We start from the raw sequence: 16,155 nt of genomic DNA on the forward strand, positions 1-16,155 counted from the left end.
GGGTGGGCGGAGGTGGTAACACAAGGCAGGGGCAGGTCCTAGGAATATGGGCCCATGTGAATTCAGAGGATCTGAGCCTTTTGGCAAAATAACACTCCCTTCTCAGAAAGAGTTATGTATGTCTATATTTATTTATTTGGGGGATCACAATGACCTCCCCCCCCACTTAAGAGGAGGATGTTACATAGTTTCTGGGTAACCTCTTTCCATGGTGATGATTAGGGAGTAACAGATGCCCACTCCTGAATGCCAAGGCTCAAAAAGCCCCAGCTCGTTTCTGTTACAAATATCAGTAGATAGGCTCAAGAGCGCGAAGCAAAGGAATAGATTGCGGAAGATGAGAACTGTCCCAACAGCTGTCCACACTTCTGCTGTGAAGCAGGCTGGGTTCTGAACAATCCCCCACAGTCATACACTTAACCCTTTCGTTTTCTCTTACCTTCATGTACTTTTGTCAAATAATTTTACTGACATTCCATGGGACCGTGACCCAGGCCTAGCGTGCCATCCATTCCTCACTATGCCATTAATCAATGCCTGTTGTGTGACACTCTGTGCGTGTTTTAGGGACATCTGTCATTTAGTTCCCTGTGAAGGGAATGTTGTTCTCCTGTTACAGATGATTAGCCCAAGGTTGCAGGTAGATGTGATCTCCCTGGTTCCATGGACTGCTCTCTTTCTATTGTAGCGCACTGCTTCAGCTCAGACCAGAGACCGGCAGGCGCTCTTCCCTAATGGAGCATCTTTTTAGGATGAGTGTGAACTGCTTGCCTGTATCTGTTGCACCCACTGGGGGTGAAGCTAAACCCATGGAAGAGTAAAGCATCAGTAGATGGGAGAAGACCAAAGATCTCTTACCCATCATCATGGTCATCATGACATGGATCTGAGACATCTTGCGCTGTGTCATTGGAATGCAAGCTCTTGTTGGAATTAGGGCATTGTGCTGTTTTGTTTTCCCTTCACCAGAAACTCCGCTGCCATACTTCTTCATCGCTCTGTATAGGACCTTTGGGAAATCCCAGTTCTTCCTCCCCTTTCAATATTAGCATGTAAAGTCCGTTTTCTTTCTCCCAGCCCTCTAAGGAATCTCTTTTCCGGGATGCCCATGGTTGTAAGTTACTGTGTGAAGCAGTCAACTTTAACAACTCTTTCTTGAACTTTTATCTTACTGAATGCTTCTGCCTTTGCAGATTTTAAAGGAAATGGGAGTTGGGGGGACAGGAGACTGTGGGAAAGATTCTCAGACTCTTATACAGAGTGTAGGTTTATAGAAAAGCAGCTTGATGTTCACTGCCAGGCCACCATTACGAGGATTCTAACTTTTTATTAGCTATCTTCTAGTGAAGTCTTAGGCCAACGCAGCTTGTCATGGAGCTCCTGTTCTTGAAAATTAAGAAACGTTTCCATCCGCTTTGGACGCTTTCAAGGTATTCCTAGGCATGCCAGGATTTCCATTTTGGATGTTATTGTTCGATGTTCTCATTAGTGACGTCATCAAAATGGCTTCCCCCAATTGTAGTAATGGACACTTCTCCTGTATCCTTCACTCTTTTCCCATCATATTGCCCGTTACCACCACAGAGTCATAGTTTATCGGAGTTAACAGTGACCTAAGAGAAACCCTCAGCAGGTGACAAGAAGGGGGCTAGAACTAGGGTTCCTGACTCTTAAATCCAGGGATCCTTTGATCACATTTCCTCCTTCGTTTCCTCAGTACCCTCTCTCGGCTCAGTTGTCTTCCTTCTAGCTCCTTTGTCCTTTTCTGAGGACTTCTTACCCTTTTATTAGTAAGTACGTGTTTTAGTGTTGTCTTGGGCTGGGGCATAAGAGGCTGGAAATAGGGATTTTGGTGAATAAGGACGGATTTAATTAAGGAGTAGGAATGGATAAGAGAAGGTTAATTCAAGAGAAGCCAGCTAGCACTGATCCAACAAGAATGAGAAATAGTGATTCCGAACAATGGTTAATGTTCTGCTTTCCCAAAAATGTTGCCAAAGAGAATCCTTTATGAGAACTAAATGCATTGATAGTGCTCTTTTCAGTAGGCAGTGGGCTTCTGCCCAGTATAGAACCAAAACCATGTCTCAGCATACGGTAGCTCTGGCAAGCACTCATCTCAGAGTGCTTCCTGGACTCGTGAGTGGCCTTAGGAAAGGTAAACCTTCCAGATTCTACCTTAAGAAATGGACTCTTGAGAACAATTGAGTAGTCTGCCCATGGAGGAAGTAAACTCAAATAAAAAGATGTCTGTCTTTGAGAACGTTCATTTCAAGTCAGGAAACCAGGGAGTTTTACTTGGTTGTTCTGATAACGGATTCCTAAGCTTCTCCGGGGGTGGGGCTATAAATCCATGGAGGTTTCTAGTCCTGGCTCTGGAACAGTCTCCTTGCACCTCAGATCTCTCTATCTACATCTGTAAAAGGGATGTAATGGAACAGTTAATAGAACCATAAGACATCTTCTGGTTCTTACCTTGGCGCTTCTCAGAGTCTAGTTTCTCCTGTTGTTATCTCCCTGAGTTGAGGATACCATTAGGTTTCATGGCCTCCAGCATCGGCAGCAGTGTTCTTTACTGCTGTGCTGTGTTTCCAGCAGTGTTCTTTACTGCTCATTAGAATCAGTGTGGGAGCTTCTAGAAATGCTCATCCCCAGATGGCACCTGAGACAAATCAGAATTTCTAGAGATAGGACACCCATATCTTTAATTTTGGAAAGGTTTCCAGGTCATTCTGTGTGCAGCCAAGGCTGAGATCCCCTGATCTTCTAGAATGATACATGAGCCTTTTATGGGATGTGTTTCTGTCTTTTGGGATTGTGCTTTCATTGTGTGTGTTGGCTGGTTCCTCTCAGTTATTTTGCAGGTCATGGTGAGATAGCAGGAACCTGGGGGTACCCCAGACGTCAGCCTGAGATAAGGGGCGATTAATTAATCGTTGTGCTTCATGGCAGTGGCACCCCATTCAGCCGTGCTGCTTCTGGCTCACATCCGGCTGCACAGGTCCTGCCTTCTGCGATAAGGGTGGCGCTCCAGACTTCATGAACGCAGGTCTGGCTAAGTGGGCAACTTGAGGCCGAGGACCACCGTGAGTCATGCTGACCCGGGAGGCCCTTGAGCAAGTGACTGAAGACTCATTGACCTTGCTTCCTCTCCATCTCTTAACCCCTTGTTAGCAACAAGGGTTGATCCATCTCGACTGCCATCAAATACAGGAATCTCTGCCTCGATATTCTTGACTTCCAGTAAATGATGAATGGGAACTGGCCAGTCCCAGCTCTTGTGTACTCCTTGTGTGTATCTTTGTAACTTCATGTGCATTGCTGTCAAACTGGGAGCTAGAAATTAGTTATGGAAAGAGTATTTACACTCCAGAAATAGGCAAATGCTATACACCAGGGCTTTTCATCTTTTCAGGTGACTGGTCATTAAGCATTTGTTGGTACAACCTTCATTTTACTGCTTAACGAAGTTATCCATTCACTTAGAGAAGAGTGAAGCTTCTTCTCTGTATTTTCTCTGATCTACCTGTGGGTGGTCTTTGGTCTTTTTGGTCTTGGTCTTAGCCTCCAGAATAACGTAGACAATGTCTAAGCCCCCATCATAAGCTAGTCCTTCCGATATTTGAAAGCAGCAATGATGTCTCTCTCCAACCTTCCCTTCCCAAGCTGTGTATCCTCAGTGCCTTTAACATTTTCTCTAGTGGTTTGCAGGCTCAATGGGTGTTTTTGGACACTAGGGTATAGGTTCTGGGTTTTCAGAGGAAAACCAAAATTCTCTCACAGATGATCTGTGGACTCTTTCATTAGAGGTTTTTCATTTTCTTTGTACATTCAGCTGCTGTCTGTCACCCCACGAATCAAGTGTGGATGTGAAGTTAGGGGATAGTTTGGGGTGTGGTTGCCGGTTCCAGCCCCCATTCTTCTTTCCCTCGGATGTACATTGTTGCCAGAACTCTTGATGGGCTCAAATTTGTCAGAGTATCATCAAAACACCAATCCTGGTTTCTGAAACAGGTTATTTTCCCGCTGCTGTTTTGTTTTCTTCCAGAGCCTTTTAATATTCCCTGTTCCTTTCTTCCCTTTTCTGTAGTGTTCAATCATCTGTCCCCTGATCACCAAAACTGGGTGTTGAATGACAGCCTTTTGAGTCCAGGATTTAGTCAAACGCATAGCAAGTGAATTTGTTAAGACATATCCACCTGACTGAAACTGAGGCAAAAGGAGGAAAGCTGCCTTCATTTCCTCAGAACTGTCACTCCCCATTCTCTTGGAACTGGGGCCCAGATGAGTCTGGGGCTCAGCTCAGGGTGAGTTAACCAAATTAGAAATACCATGAACTTCCTGTCAGTCCTTTTATATAGGGCCAGGGATATGGGAGTCAGATAAGAGTTTTTGGTCAAAAAGCAATGGAGGGTTGAATGTGGCTTCCTTCACAGCCGGTATTAAAAGGGTGATGCTTGGGACCTTTTTTGGTTGAGGAACTGAGTCCATTGACCTCCCTAGGAGAGCAGGGAGGGGACTGTGGCTGCAAGAGAGAGCCTTTTAGGGACCGGTTGTGTATGTGTGTGTGTGGGGGGGGGGGTCTCTGCCTCTTTGCTGTGTTCTCAATATTGCTTTCTTTGTCTTTCATTCATTAGGATTTAAGTGTTTAGGAGTAGGTGTAATGGTATTTCCATCTCCTTGACAGAGAGCGAGAGAAAGAGAGAACGGGAGAGGTGTGCGTGTGTGTTCAGGACTGCCTGTCAGATGGTGAATTTGAACCGAAGCAGCTGTTGTCATGGTGATGGTAGGTTGCATCCCACCACCATGGAAACCAAAGTTAAAAAACTGATGTTAAGGCTGGAAGTCACGTGATCCATTTTTGTTTTGTTTTGTTTTAAAAAAGAAAAGGGGTTTGGCTTTTCAATCTGATTTTTTTTTTCTTTTTAAACGAAGTTGGGTGGCGAGAAAAAATGCGATAAGGAGAGTGATGCTAGTGAAGTGGGACATCATGAGGTCTGGAGAGCCTTCTCGGCATTCTTCTGCTCGTTAACTGCATTTCTCCCATCCGGGGAGCAGGAAGGGCGGAGGAGATGCTGTGCGAATTTCCAGATTTGCCCCCATGGCACTGCCGCATGGAGAAGCACAGGCAAGGAGCCCTCCCGCCCCGGCGGTGGCCCTGTGTGGGCCGCCGATCAGCCCAGGCCGGAGGCCGGAGATTTAACATGGAGGAGCTGAGACAAGAGAAGGGAATGGAATTGAGGGTGTGACTTGCTCCAGAGAGGAGGGCGGTTCATGTGTTGATAAGCTTAGAGGATTAACATTGTTTTTCAGGAAATGGAAAGATTCATCTGTAGTCCCTCAGAACCCCAAGGAATACAGTCCTTCCGTCTGCTCCCCTTTCTGGATTGGTCTTTGGGCTGCACTGTCCTCCTGAGTCAGCCACAGGAGCCAGTGGGATAAATGCGGGAGGATCCCATGCAGGAGCCCGTTAGCCTCTGAGCCAGGATCCTTGGGCCTCAGTTTGGCTCTTAACCTGGCCTTCCACTCGGGCTGGTTGAGATGAGGCGGAGAAGGCAGGCCAAGAGGCGTTAGGGGGCTCCCTTGGATTTCCATCTTTTACCGCATACTTGCTCTCACTTCATACCATGATCTGGGCAAAAATCGAGGCACCTTTCCAGGAAGGAGAGCTGGCCCCAGGCCTGTTTTACCAGGGTGGGGGTTAATTTTCTTTCTAGTCTAAAGGGTTGAAGGCCTGCACGCTTGGCTTGTGTGGACAGGCCAGGAGGCAGCTCTTCTGTCTGGGTTTGAGGCACAAGGTCTGTCTTGTCAGTTTCCTGGTCCCTCCAGGACAGGTGTATGGTTCTCAGCAGCCCAGGCGAGGGGGATGTGATGTCACCAGCATGATCTCACTGCTTTTCCATCAGGGTCTGTGGGAGCTGGAGTCGGACTTCTGTGATGGTTCAATCCCTCCTGTTCTTAGCCCTGGCCTTGGTGGTGATTAATGCCCCCTCTAATCGCTGGGAGAGATTGCATCAGAGCCATCAGCTTCATAAATCCTCCTCTGGGGACTGGTGTTTGGATGTGCTTTCCATATTCCCAGGAGGTTCGGGGCCAAATGTCTTTGCTCTCTTCCCGGAGGCCCATTACCATAATTTTTTTTTTCATATCCTTTATTGTGGTGGGTCTTTTCAGTGTCAGCTCCCGGCTGCAGCCCGCCAGCCCACTCCTGGAGGCTATGAGCTCAAACTGTTGCTTATCCCAAAGCTTAGAGTCACAGTAGATACTTAAGAGTGATTTAGTAGGGTAATAAAAATGACTGTGCATTTGTGTAGCACCTTACTGGTTTTCAAAGGACTTTATATTCATGGATCATTTTAGACTTTGATTCTTCTGTATTTGGTGTTTGGTTCTGCGGGAATGGATGGCGGTGCTTTCCCCTGCCTTGAGTGCCACATTGGGGCAGATTTTGCAGTGGGAACCCTGGCTCTGGTTTCCCGTTACCAATCTGTATTTCTCCATTGCATTGTAGGTTTCCAGGAAGATTCTGGTTCTTCTCATAAAAAAAAAAAAAAAAAAAAAAAGTAGTCTGAAAGACTTGGAGAGCTGTATAGCTGTATTTCATTATCATTCATATGTAAAATGTCTCTCTGGTGTAGTGCTCCAGGGAATCACAGATTCGTCAGGGCCCCTTCCCTCTGATTGTCTTTGAGTTAACATCCCACTAGAATGGCCCAGGCCATCTTCTGAGGCCTCTTTCATCTCTTAGAATTCGACCTCCAAAAATAGGCCGCTGGTATGGAAAGGAGGGAACGGAGACAGATCTTGCCAGGTGAGTGTTCTGGGCTGTGGGGGTGAGGAGTGGAAATGGGTAAAGGTGACTGGGATAAGCCTCCCCTGAGACTCGGGGGTTATCTTGGCTCCCCCAGGAGTTTTGAGGAAGTGCGTAAGTGGCCACAGTCTGCTCCCCACGAAAGCGCATTCGCCATTAGGGCCTGGAGTCAGGGAGAGAGCACAGCATTCTGTCCCTTGTGGCCTCTCGGCCTCTCTGAGTACGGGTAGTCTCCTTAGTGAGCTCTGATGTCACAGCTCTGAGAGGACACAGCCAGGAGCTGAGGGGTCCTAGGATCAGCATCCTGGTGGTGGTGAAGATGCAGGTTTCCCTGGAGCTCCCCAGGTGTGCTGCTAGAGTCCTAAGTCTCTCCCGTGCCTGCAGACCTGCCCCGAGAGGTGTTGGCAGGTGAGGCTCTGGTGGTCCAGGCCAAAGGAGGGCTCTTGTCCCGGGACGGGTCCCCAGGGCCCTGGTGACAAGCAGAGCCAGCACCACAACTGTGGCCTATGGGGCAGCCCTCTTCCTCACCCTGGCTTTCTGCACCTCAGGAAGGAAATGAACAAATGGCAGGTGTGCAGGCCAAGTAGTGCTGCTCAAATTAGCTGTGTTGCTAAGGAAACAAGTCAACCGTTGGAAGGAAGGAGCACCGGGTAAAGGAGATAAATCAATAAGCGAACCTATTTTTGTCATTTCCCTAATGATTGTCTTGAAGCTGCTAGACGGGAGGGGTAGAGATGGAGCGACAGAGGTCCTCATTAATGGGCTCAGGGGGAGAGTGGAGTGAAGGGGTGTTTGGGGAGATTGCCAGGAAAGTGGATGAAATGAGGCCCCTGGTGAACAGATAGTGAGACACATACGGGAGCGGAGGCGTCTTGGGGGGTTTCAGAGCACTTTCACTGCCATTTCCTCCTTGGGTCCTGTCCCTTTGTTATCCTGCCTTAGATCCTCTCAGAAACCTTGTACTAATTTCCCTGACCCTCAGGTTGGGATGGTTTTATTGTGTTGGCTTGTGTTTTTTCAAAATACATATTTTATATTCAGAATACATTGATTTTATAATTATAAACTAATGCATACTCATTATAACACTCAAGACAATGTGTAAAGGGGTAGAGAAGAAAGTGAAAATAACCCCACTACCCCCAAGAAAACTCATTATCCTTCTAGTGTGACAGATTTTTTTTCCTTTGCTCCTTTTTAAAAAATCCTTTTTACATTGAAGGGATCCTCTCTGCATGCTGGTTTCTATTTTTGAATAGCTAATGTGTATACACAGACTAGAGTACGGAAAGTTCAAGTGGGTACACAGTGTGGAGAAGGTAGGAGATACCTCTGACTCTCGCTTCTCTATGCCATTCATTTACCAATTGATTGATTCATTAATTAATTAGAAGACAATCATTGGTTGCCTACCATGCGATGGACACAAGGGGTCTGGAGGTAAGACAGGCAACACTTGTGCCCTCAGGCTCCCACATCTCACCGCCCTGCTGGCTCCATTTATTTAAGATCTCCGACTACAGTCTGGATACCTGGGAGAGATACGGTTCTCCAGGATGCATCTGGGGTCCACAGAGTGTGATGGGAGCCACTGAATTCCTGGGCGGAGGGCCTCAGAGTCTGGACAGTCTTCCATTACTGTCTCATGAAGGGCCTTGTTCTTTGAGGTCTTGGCAACATGGAGCTTCCTTGACCTTTCCAGGTCACATCTTTGTCAAGCCAGAGGTGCATTCCCTTGGCCTGTTGACCATTATTTGCAGTCCAGGCTCTTGCCTTGGGAGATAGAGCAGAGCCACAAGCCTTAGAGCCAAGCTTATTTGGCTTGAAGTTATGAGGGTAGATGAGAAGAAACGGGAGTGGCACCTCTGAGTCAGCTCCCAAGGGTGGGGGTGAGCAGGAGCCCGGGCCTGAGCCAGCACCAGTGAATGTTGTGCTGCTGCTCCCAGGGGTGCCTCCCATTCATTCATGCCTGCGTTGAGCATTGAGTCGGCTCCTGCTGTGTACTAGGGGCTCTGTAAGCACTGCCATTGGAGAGATGAACAAGAACGTGTCCTTGCTTTCAAGTGTAATTTCTTGGGGAGACAAATAGGAAGAGAGGTGAAAAAATTGTACAATAGAAAGAGCTGTGGGGCACAGGGAGAAACCTTCCCGGACAGGGTGGTTAATTCTAGCATGTTCTGAACACAGGACTGGAAAAGAGGAGAAAGCCCATTGCAGGTGGAGGCTAGAGTGTTGACATGTACGTGCCTGTTCTTCTTGCTTTCTTCAGAAAGAGAAGGGGGTGAGGAAAGGTCTGGAAGGGAGAGTGGCGGGGCCCCAGATGGAACTGGTTGCTCTCTGGCGAGATTACCCGTCACCGCCCTTTCTTTCACCTCTGCTTCTGCAGCAGAACCTCACCTCAGGTTCTTCATTGCCCCAAACCCAAGTTCATCCCGAGGTTGAGATGAGCCTTAAGGTCTACAGGGACAACTGTCCCAAGGATATGTCATTTAACCGCTTTCCACACTTCAAGCCAGAGGATTGTTGCTCTGCCTGGGTCCTTAGATGTCAGAATGTAGGCAGAGGGTATGGATGGGGGAGGGCATGGTAATGGGGTCTTCTCAGAACCTGAGAATCACCAAACCCTCACTTTTCGATGGAATCCTCCAGGGCTTTAGGCACTGCCGTTGACTGAGACCTCATGAATTCTCGGCCATCCAGATACTTGGTTAGTCACAGAAAGTTTGGGTCATTAGCACCTAGGGCCAAGAGCCTTGCTCCTGCCCTGAGCAGCCGGCGGTGGTGATGGCTACACCTTCCCAAAGCTAGCCTGGTGGTCACAGAGAAGCCTCAAATATCTGCACCTGGGTGTTCTCCAGTAGGTGAGCTGACAGGTCCTCGAAGGGAGCCGTATGCTTAGGTGATCCGACTAGGGAAATGCAGGTGTGGACGTGGGAGCAGGGAGTGGGGTCTGCCGAGGGGCTGCCACAGTCCCAGGAGGTGTTGTGGGGTAGAGAGCCCGGGGCGGCATATGGCCACCATGACCTGTCATGCCTTCAAGTCAGCACCTAAAAGCAGATTTACTGACGTCTGTGGCTGTCACTTGGCAGTTCTCAGGGGTAGAAGCCTGAACCTCAAAAAGCAATTCTAGAACCCAGGCACACCCATCATGTCTGCCACTCCCCATTCCTGCTTCCCGGGTCACCTGCTGGGTGCCTTGGACCCGCTGAGCCGCTTTTCTGAACTTGCCAGGGCCCTGCTAGCCAGGGCCAAGGGCAGCTGAGCCCACACCTTGTGAATGGTTCCGCTTCGACTAAGGATGAGGCAGGAGGTGGGAGGGACGCCAGCTTCCCTCCCGCCGGAGCAGCAGCCCTCCTCCTCACACCTGGGGACCGGCGGTGACATCTGCCCTTTGGACCAGAGCTTCCCAAATACCTTCTCTGACGCCATTCCCAGGAGAGGTGGTCTGATGAAACGATGGTGTGGTGAAGCAAGTTAAGGAATGCTGCATACGGGGCGCCTGGGGGCTCAGTCGGTTAAGCGACTGCCTTCGGCTCAGGTCATGATCCCAGGGTCATAGGATCGAGTCCCACCTCGGGCTCCTTGCTCAGTAGGGAATCTGCTTCTCCCTCTGCCCCTCACCCCACTCTCATGATCGCTCACTCTCTCTCCCTCAAGTAAGTAAAAATTCTTAAAAAAAAAAAAAAAAAAAAGGAATACTCTATACCATTCCCACTGCCTTTGGGGGAGGCAGTGGACGCTGTTGATAATAGTCCCTAAGCTTCCAAGAAGTCCTGCTGGGGGGAAGCCGGCTCACTCTCCTGAGTTCTGGCTTTCCCTCATTGATCTGATTGCAGATTCCTACGGCACTAGCATCCGTGTATCCCGCGGCCTGCATTGTAGGAACACTGGCCTAGATGCCCTCCTCTTCTCCTGACCTTCGTCAGCGGCTGGTCGGCATATGGTCAGGAAAAGGCCGGTATGCCTGGGCCACCGCTTCTGCCTTGCTTCCGTCCTCGTGTTACCGTTTGGGTCTGGGGGCTTCCAGGTGTCTGAACCTGGCCCAGGACAAGCTAGACTTTTCAGATGGCTTATGGGACACCAGGTCCCGCTGTGCGCTGGTCCCTCTACACTTGGTCAGAGCTCTGGGTCAGAGCCCATGACGGGAGGGAAAAGAAGGCCCCCTGTGGTCAGTGGGTTTTGGTCACCCTGGGTGTGTTGTTGGGCGGCGGGGGGGGGGGGTTGTCCCAAGAAGGGTGACATCTGTGGAGCATGTCCGCTGGCATGTTTAGCTCTCAGGGACCGAGTTCGGTAGGAGAGAAATTGCGGGAAGATGAATGGCTGGGTGTGTGGGTAGATTCTCCTCTGACTGGATGGGTGGAAATAGGCACCGTGGGGTGTGGAGGCAGAGGGCTGGCACTGAAGGCCTTGGAGCCCACCCAGTCTTCAGATCTGGTGGCCAAGCCCTGGAGTAACAGAAGCCAGCAGAGCCGTCCCTAGATTGTGGGTCCTGGGTGAGCGCTGGGGCTGTGTGGGAGGGAGAGTGGGTGGTGACTCAGGTGCTGGTGGCGGGGAGGAGACAGCCCTGGGCACTGCTGAGAGCCAGTGGAGAGGTCTCGAAGCTCAGGTGCAGCTTCCTGCCTCGCCTGAGGCAACCTCCCTTCCAGCACTGGGCCTGAGCAGCCACGGGCACCTCGCATCTCCTTCCCATGTCACCTCGGCAGGGAGGAGCTCTGTGCCCGGCCCTTCCTCACAGATGTCCTGAATGCTCACTGACCACTGATGGGCACTGGTACGGGAAAGCATCAGGGCCTGATTATGATCTGCCCTCCCTAGGGAAAGCTCTAGGCCCTACATGCTACACAGCAGGCCTGGAAGGTGGTGATGGGACAAGGGGGATGGTTACTTGCCTTCCCTCCACTTGGCCAGATCTACTCTTTTCTCCGTCCCAGATGCCAGAATCTGCCAGAGCATAGGTTGCTTGGCAAGACCTGTGGTGACAGCTCACTTGTGTTTGTCACAACAATAGTCACGGAATGAAATCCAGCATGCAGAGTGACTTGACTCCGGAAGCTGGTGATTCCCTCTCTCTCTCTCTGGGAACAGTGCCCCCTCCAACTCCTCCTGGGCTTGTGGTGCCCCCAAGAGCCCGCAGGCAGGCACTTGAATCATAGTCCTGCTGTGCAGAAGGGCTTAGGGAGCCTCCTCATTGGTCTGCAGAGAAATGCAACAGAGAAAAGCCTGAAATCATTATCCATTCGCTTGTAGTTTGGTTCTTAGATGCCCTAACTTTGCTACCTGGACCCAGACTCATGATGTGTCCCTGTTTTCTATCTGTGTAGAAGCTTGGGAGAAACAGGGTGGGTCAAGGCAAGCTTCTGACTGCATTAAATTTTTTTGTGAATTGGCTATTGAAATAGAAGAGAGCTCACATGGAGAGAACTGTTCTTTTTTCCAAAGGCTCTTCTATTCCACTGAGCAGAGGTTCTAGAGGAGGAAACCCCAGAGGTGATTCCCGGAGACAGCTCCCGACAGCCACGGCTGGTTCCTTGCTGAAGCATTGTCGTCCAGCGCCGTGGCGGGAGCGGGACGAGCGGGAGCCGCCGCATCCCAGTCTCTTCAATCTTTCCGTTTCCGTTTTCAGCCCTGCTTCATCCCTGCTGTGCCTTTGAATCCCGTGAGTAGCTGGAGTGTCGGCCAGATGTCTAACTATATTATTTATTGGCTGCATTTCTCCTTCTGTTGGAGAAGGTGCTCGGGGTTTCGAGCCCAATCAGAAACGGTTGTAGTTTCCCACGTGAAGGGCCCTCCGCTGCCCGGCCGCCTGCTGGCTGCTAGAGATGGCACAGGCCCTGCGAACGGCCCGCGGGGTTTGATGCAGTTTGTGTATTTCTGTGCACAGCCATCCATCAGGGAGGCTGCATCCCTCTCTCCTGGGTGAATCTGTTCCTTAACTTCATCTTTCCTACGCCGTTTGAGTACATGATTTTGGCCACCATCATTGCCAACTGCATTGTCTTGGCCCTGGAACAGCATCTTCCTGAGGATGACAAGACCCCGATGTCCCGCAGACTGGTATGTGCCTCCTTCCTTCTCCTCTTTCCCCAGTCCCTTCTCTCCCCCAGTGGTTCCCTTCTCCTTTGCTTCCTCACCTGGCCCCCTCCCCCACCGCCCGCTACAGTTCAGTGAGGACTTTATTCTTTGCTGAGGGACATGCTGGTGACAAACCCCACTGGGAGGCCGAAGGACGAGAGGACTGACCTTTCTAACTCCCGCTCCCAGAAGTTCTGAGGGCATCACAAACACTTGTGGACACACGGTGTGGTAGCCAGACAAGAGGAAAGGGCAGGAGCAGGGGCCATTAACTTCACTCCCCTGCCTAACGGATTGGGAAGCGAGAGGGAGAAAGAAGGGTGCTCCAAGCCTACGTGCCTTCACAGTGCTGAGCTTTGTAGGTGTCGTGTCCGTACTCTCCTTAAAGCAAGGAGTCACGTGTCTAGTGTATTCTCCCAACAGAGGACAACCTAATAGCTTAAAATCTAAATGTATGCATAAGCGGCTTCAGCCTAATTACCTGCAGAAGAGAACCCTCGAGCTTACAGGGTAAGTGAAGGCCAGCAGAGGAAAAGCCAACTCTGGGGGTGCCCAGGTGGCTCAGTGGGTTAAGCCTCTGGCTTCGGCTTTCATTCAAAGCACACAAAGAAAGAAGGCTCAGGTCATGATCTCCGGGTCCTGGGATTGAGCCCCGTATTGGGCTCTCTGCTCAGCAGGGAGCCTGCTTCTTCCTCTCTCTCTCTGCCTACCTCTCTGCCTACTTGTGATCTCTTTCTGTCAAATAAATAAAATCTAAAAAAAAAAAAAAGGAAAGAAAAGCCAACTTTGCCAGGGTGAAGCCAGAAACGTCAGCCACTCTCCTGGGAAGAGGTCTGACTTGACTCTGACCCCCCATACCTATCCCTTCCGGCAGCTGGCTCCCCAAGGCTTCCGGTGCGCTTGTGCATTCCCCGAGTCCTTCAGCGAGTGCACTCACTTCCCACTTGTACTCAGATGTCCTGTAGGAGCGAGGAGTAGTCAGAGTGGAGAGGGTGGCCGGGGCGTGACTTTGTCTGCATTCCCCCAGTCCCTTAACCAGAACCCATGCTTCTCATCCCGCAGGAGAAGACGGAACCGTATTTCATTGGGATCTTTTGCTTTGAAGCTGGTATCAAAATTGTGGCCCTGGGGTTCATCTTCCATAAGGGCTCGTACCTCCGCAATGGCTGGAATGTCATGGACTTCATCGTGGTCCTCAGTGGGTGAGTCCTTTTCCAGTCAGTCCTTTCTGGTGTGAGGGGTTGTGCCCGTGTGGTCTTGTGGTCCTGAAGTGACTGGTACAAGGAACCCAGGGGTGGGAAGGCGGTGCGGGGAGTAGGGTCAGAACAAAAAAGTTCAAGGATGAGATTCCTCACGGGGCTAAACCATAGGTGACCCATGTGCAGGGGGAACGAGTACTCTGTGGGGATGCTTGTGGCATTCTGTAGAGGTTACAGAACCAAAGTGTGGCTGCTTCTGCTTCTGGTTTTCATTTGGTGTTTGACTAGTGCTGGACACACATATCCCAGTGAGTCTTTGCACTAAAGCACACAGCTTGCGCTAGCCTGAGGGGCCCCCAGCAAAATGGGCCCCAAATGCCATGAGATGCAGTGTTTCCTTGAATGTTGAAGAAGAACCACCCCCTGCAATGATATTTTCTTAACTGATCATTGAGACTTGTGTCCCGACCACAGAACTTTTTATGATTTGCGGATTTATTAATAGGAGTATAAAATTGAAACACATTAAAATATTTGATAAGTAATCCTGAATTATTGCTGATGCAGTGTCATATTTGCATTATTTAAATATTTGATAAATCATTTTTTGGAGAATGAATATAGTATGGCCTCTATTGGGGCCCATCCAATGCCATTAGCAGCATATGTGATGGCCTTGGGACTGGTGGTAATGGGCATGACTTTCTGGGCTTTTGTGGTTGCTCGCTGTTGTTTGTGTCTGGTGGCTTTTGGTGCCTGCATGGGAGGGTAGTGGCCCAGGCCTCATGGGGGAGCCCCTGGCCTGTGTGGGCATGACTGCGGCAGTAAGGGGTGTGACTTGAGAAGTCCCATACCCAGCTGCTTGCCAGACCTGTGTGGAAAAGAAGAGAATGCAGTAGAAAAGTGAGGAGGGGAATCTAGGAGCCACCATTATGACTGATCAAAAGGAGGGGGGAACAAAGAGGAAATTTGTTCCAGGGAACAGAGGAGCGGAGGTAGATAAAGTCTGAGGAAAACGAGAGCTTGGGAATGTTCGCGTCCACTCATGTCTTGTGGAACACATGCAGTACTCATACTTTAACCTTCCCACCAATCGCGATTAGGTGAAAGAGAAGAAGGGGAAGGTGTGTAGGACTGGAATGTTCGAATGCGGCTCATCAGCAGGCAAACCACTAGTACAGGGAACAGGTAAATGGAGACTATGATGTTTAAAAACATTTGTCTTATGGGAGGATTTTCTGAAGGTTACTCTTATAAAAAAAAAATTCTACTGAATCTTAAACACGGCTTCGTCTATGAAGATAATTTGTACATAGTGTTTCAGAAGTGCGTGGTCATCGACAATGCAGCACACCTGGGCCATGTTTCTCATGGTTTATTTTTTTCAGCTTTATGGAGGTATGATTGACAGATAGAAATTGTATATATTTAAAGTGCGTGTTGTGATGTTTAGATACACACTGCAGAATGATTACCACAATCAAGCTAATGAACATACCCGTCATCTCACACGGTTACCTGTTTCATGTGTGTGGTGAGATCACTTGAGCTCCACTCTGCAAATTTGAAGTGTATGGTACATTATTATTAACTGTAGTCACCGTGTGGTCACCATGCTGGTGTCCGGGACTTACTCCTCTGTAGCTGATAGTTTGCACTCTTGACAGGTTTCTCCCCCACTCCCAGCTCCTAGCAAGTACCATTCATTTCTCTGTTACTGTGAGTTCGATTTTTTTTTTTAAGGTTCTGCATAGAAATGAGATCATGAAGTAGTTTTCTTTTCAGTGCTTGGGTTATTTCAGTTAGCATAATGTCCTCTGAGTTCATCCGTATCATCGCAAATGGCATCATTCTTTTTTTTAAGGCTAAGTAGCATTCCTTTGTCACCCACCGATGGACTTTGAGGTTGTTTTCCTATCTTGGCTATTGTGAATAATGCTACAGCAAACATGGGGGTGTAAGTATGTCTTCAAGTTAGTGGTTTTATTTCCTTTGGTTATATACTCAGAAGTGGAATTGCTGGATTTATGGTATTTCTATTTTTAATTTTTTGAGGAGCCTCTATACTATTTT

At 49.3% G+C, this 16,155-nt stretch overlaps 1 protein-coding gene across 8 annotated transcripts in view; it reads left to right on the forward strand.

Moving 5' to 3' along the window:
- The window catches only part of CACNA1E (calcium voltage-gated channel subunit alpha1 E), a 507,516-nt gene that overhangs the window by 199,850 nt on the left and 291,511 nt on the right, over nt 1-16,155 (forward strand). For 7 of the 8 annotated variants that reach the window (XM_045074298.1, XM_045074302.1, XM_045074305.1 and 4 more), the window contains exons 1-2: nt 12,753-12,865; nt 13,946-14,085. In XM_045074298.1, the coding sequence (XP_044930233.1) occupies nt 12,773-12,865; nt 13,946-14,085 (233 nt within the window). In that variant the 5' untranslated portion in view covers nt 12,753-12,772. Of the gene's footprint in view, nt 1-12,752; nt 12,866-13,945; nt 14,086-16,155 lie in introns of those variants that run through there. The other variant, XM_045074304.1, reaches the window with a different exon arrangement.

This window comes from Mustela putorius, unplaced genomic scaffold (genome assembly GCF_011764305.1).
Source record: "Mustela putorius furo isolate JIRA1106 unplaced genomic scaffold, ASM1176430v1.1 tig00537335_pilon_pilon_pilon, whole genome shotgun sequence".
NCBI classification, from domain to species: Eukaryota; Metazoa; Chordata; class Mammalia; order Carnivora; family Mustelidae; genus Mustela; species Mustela putorius.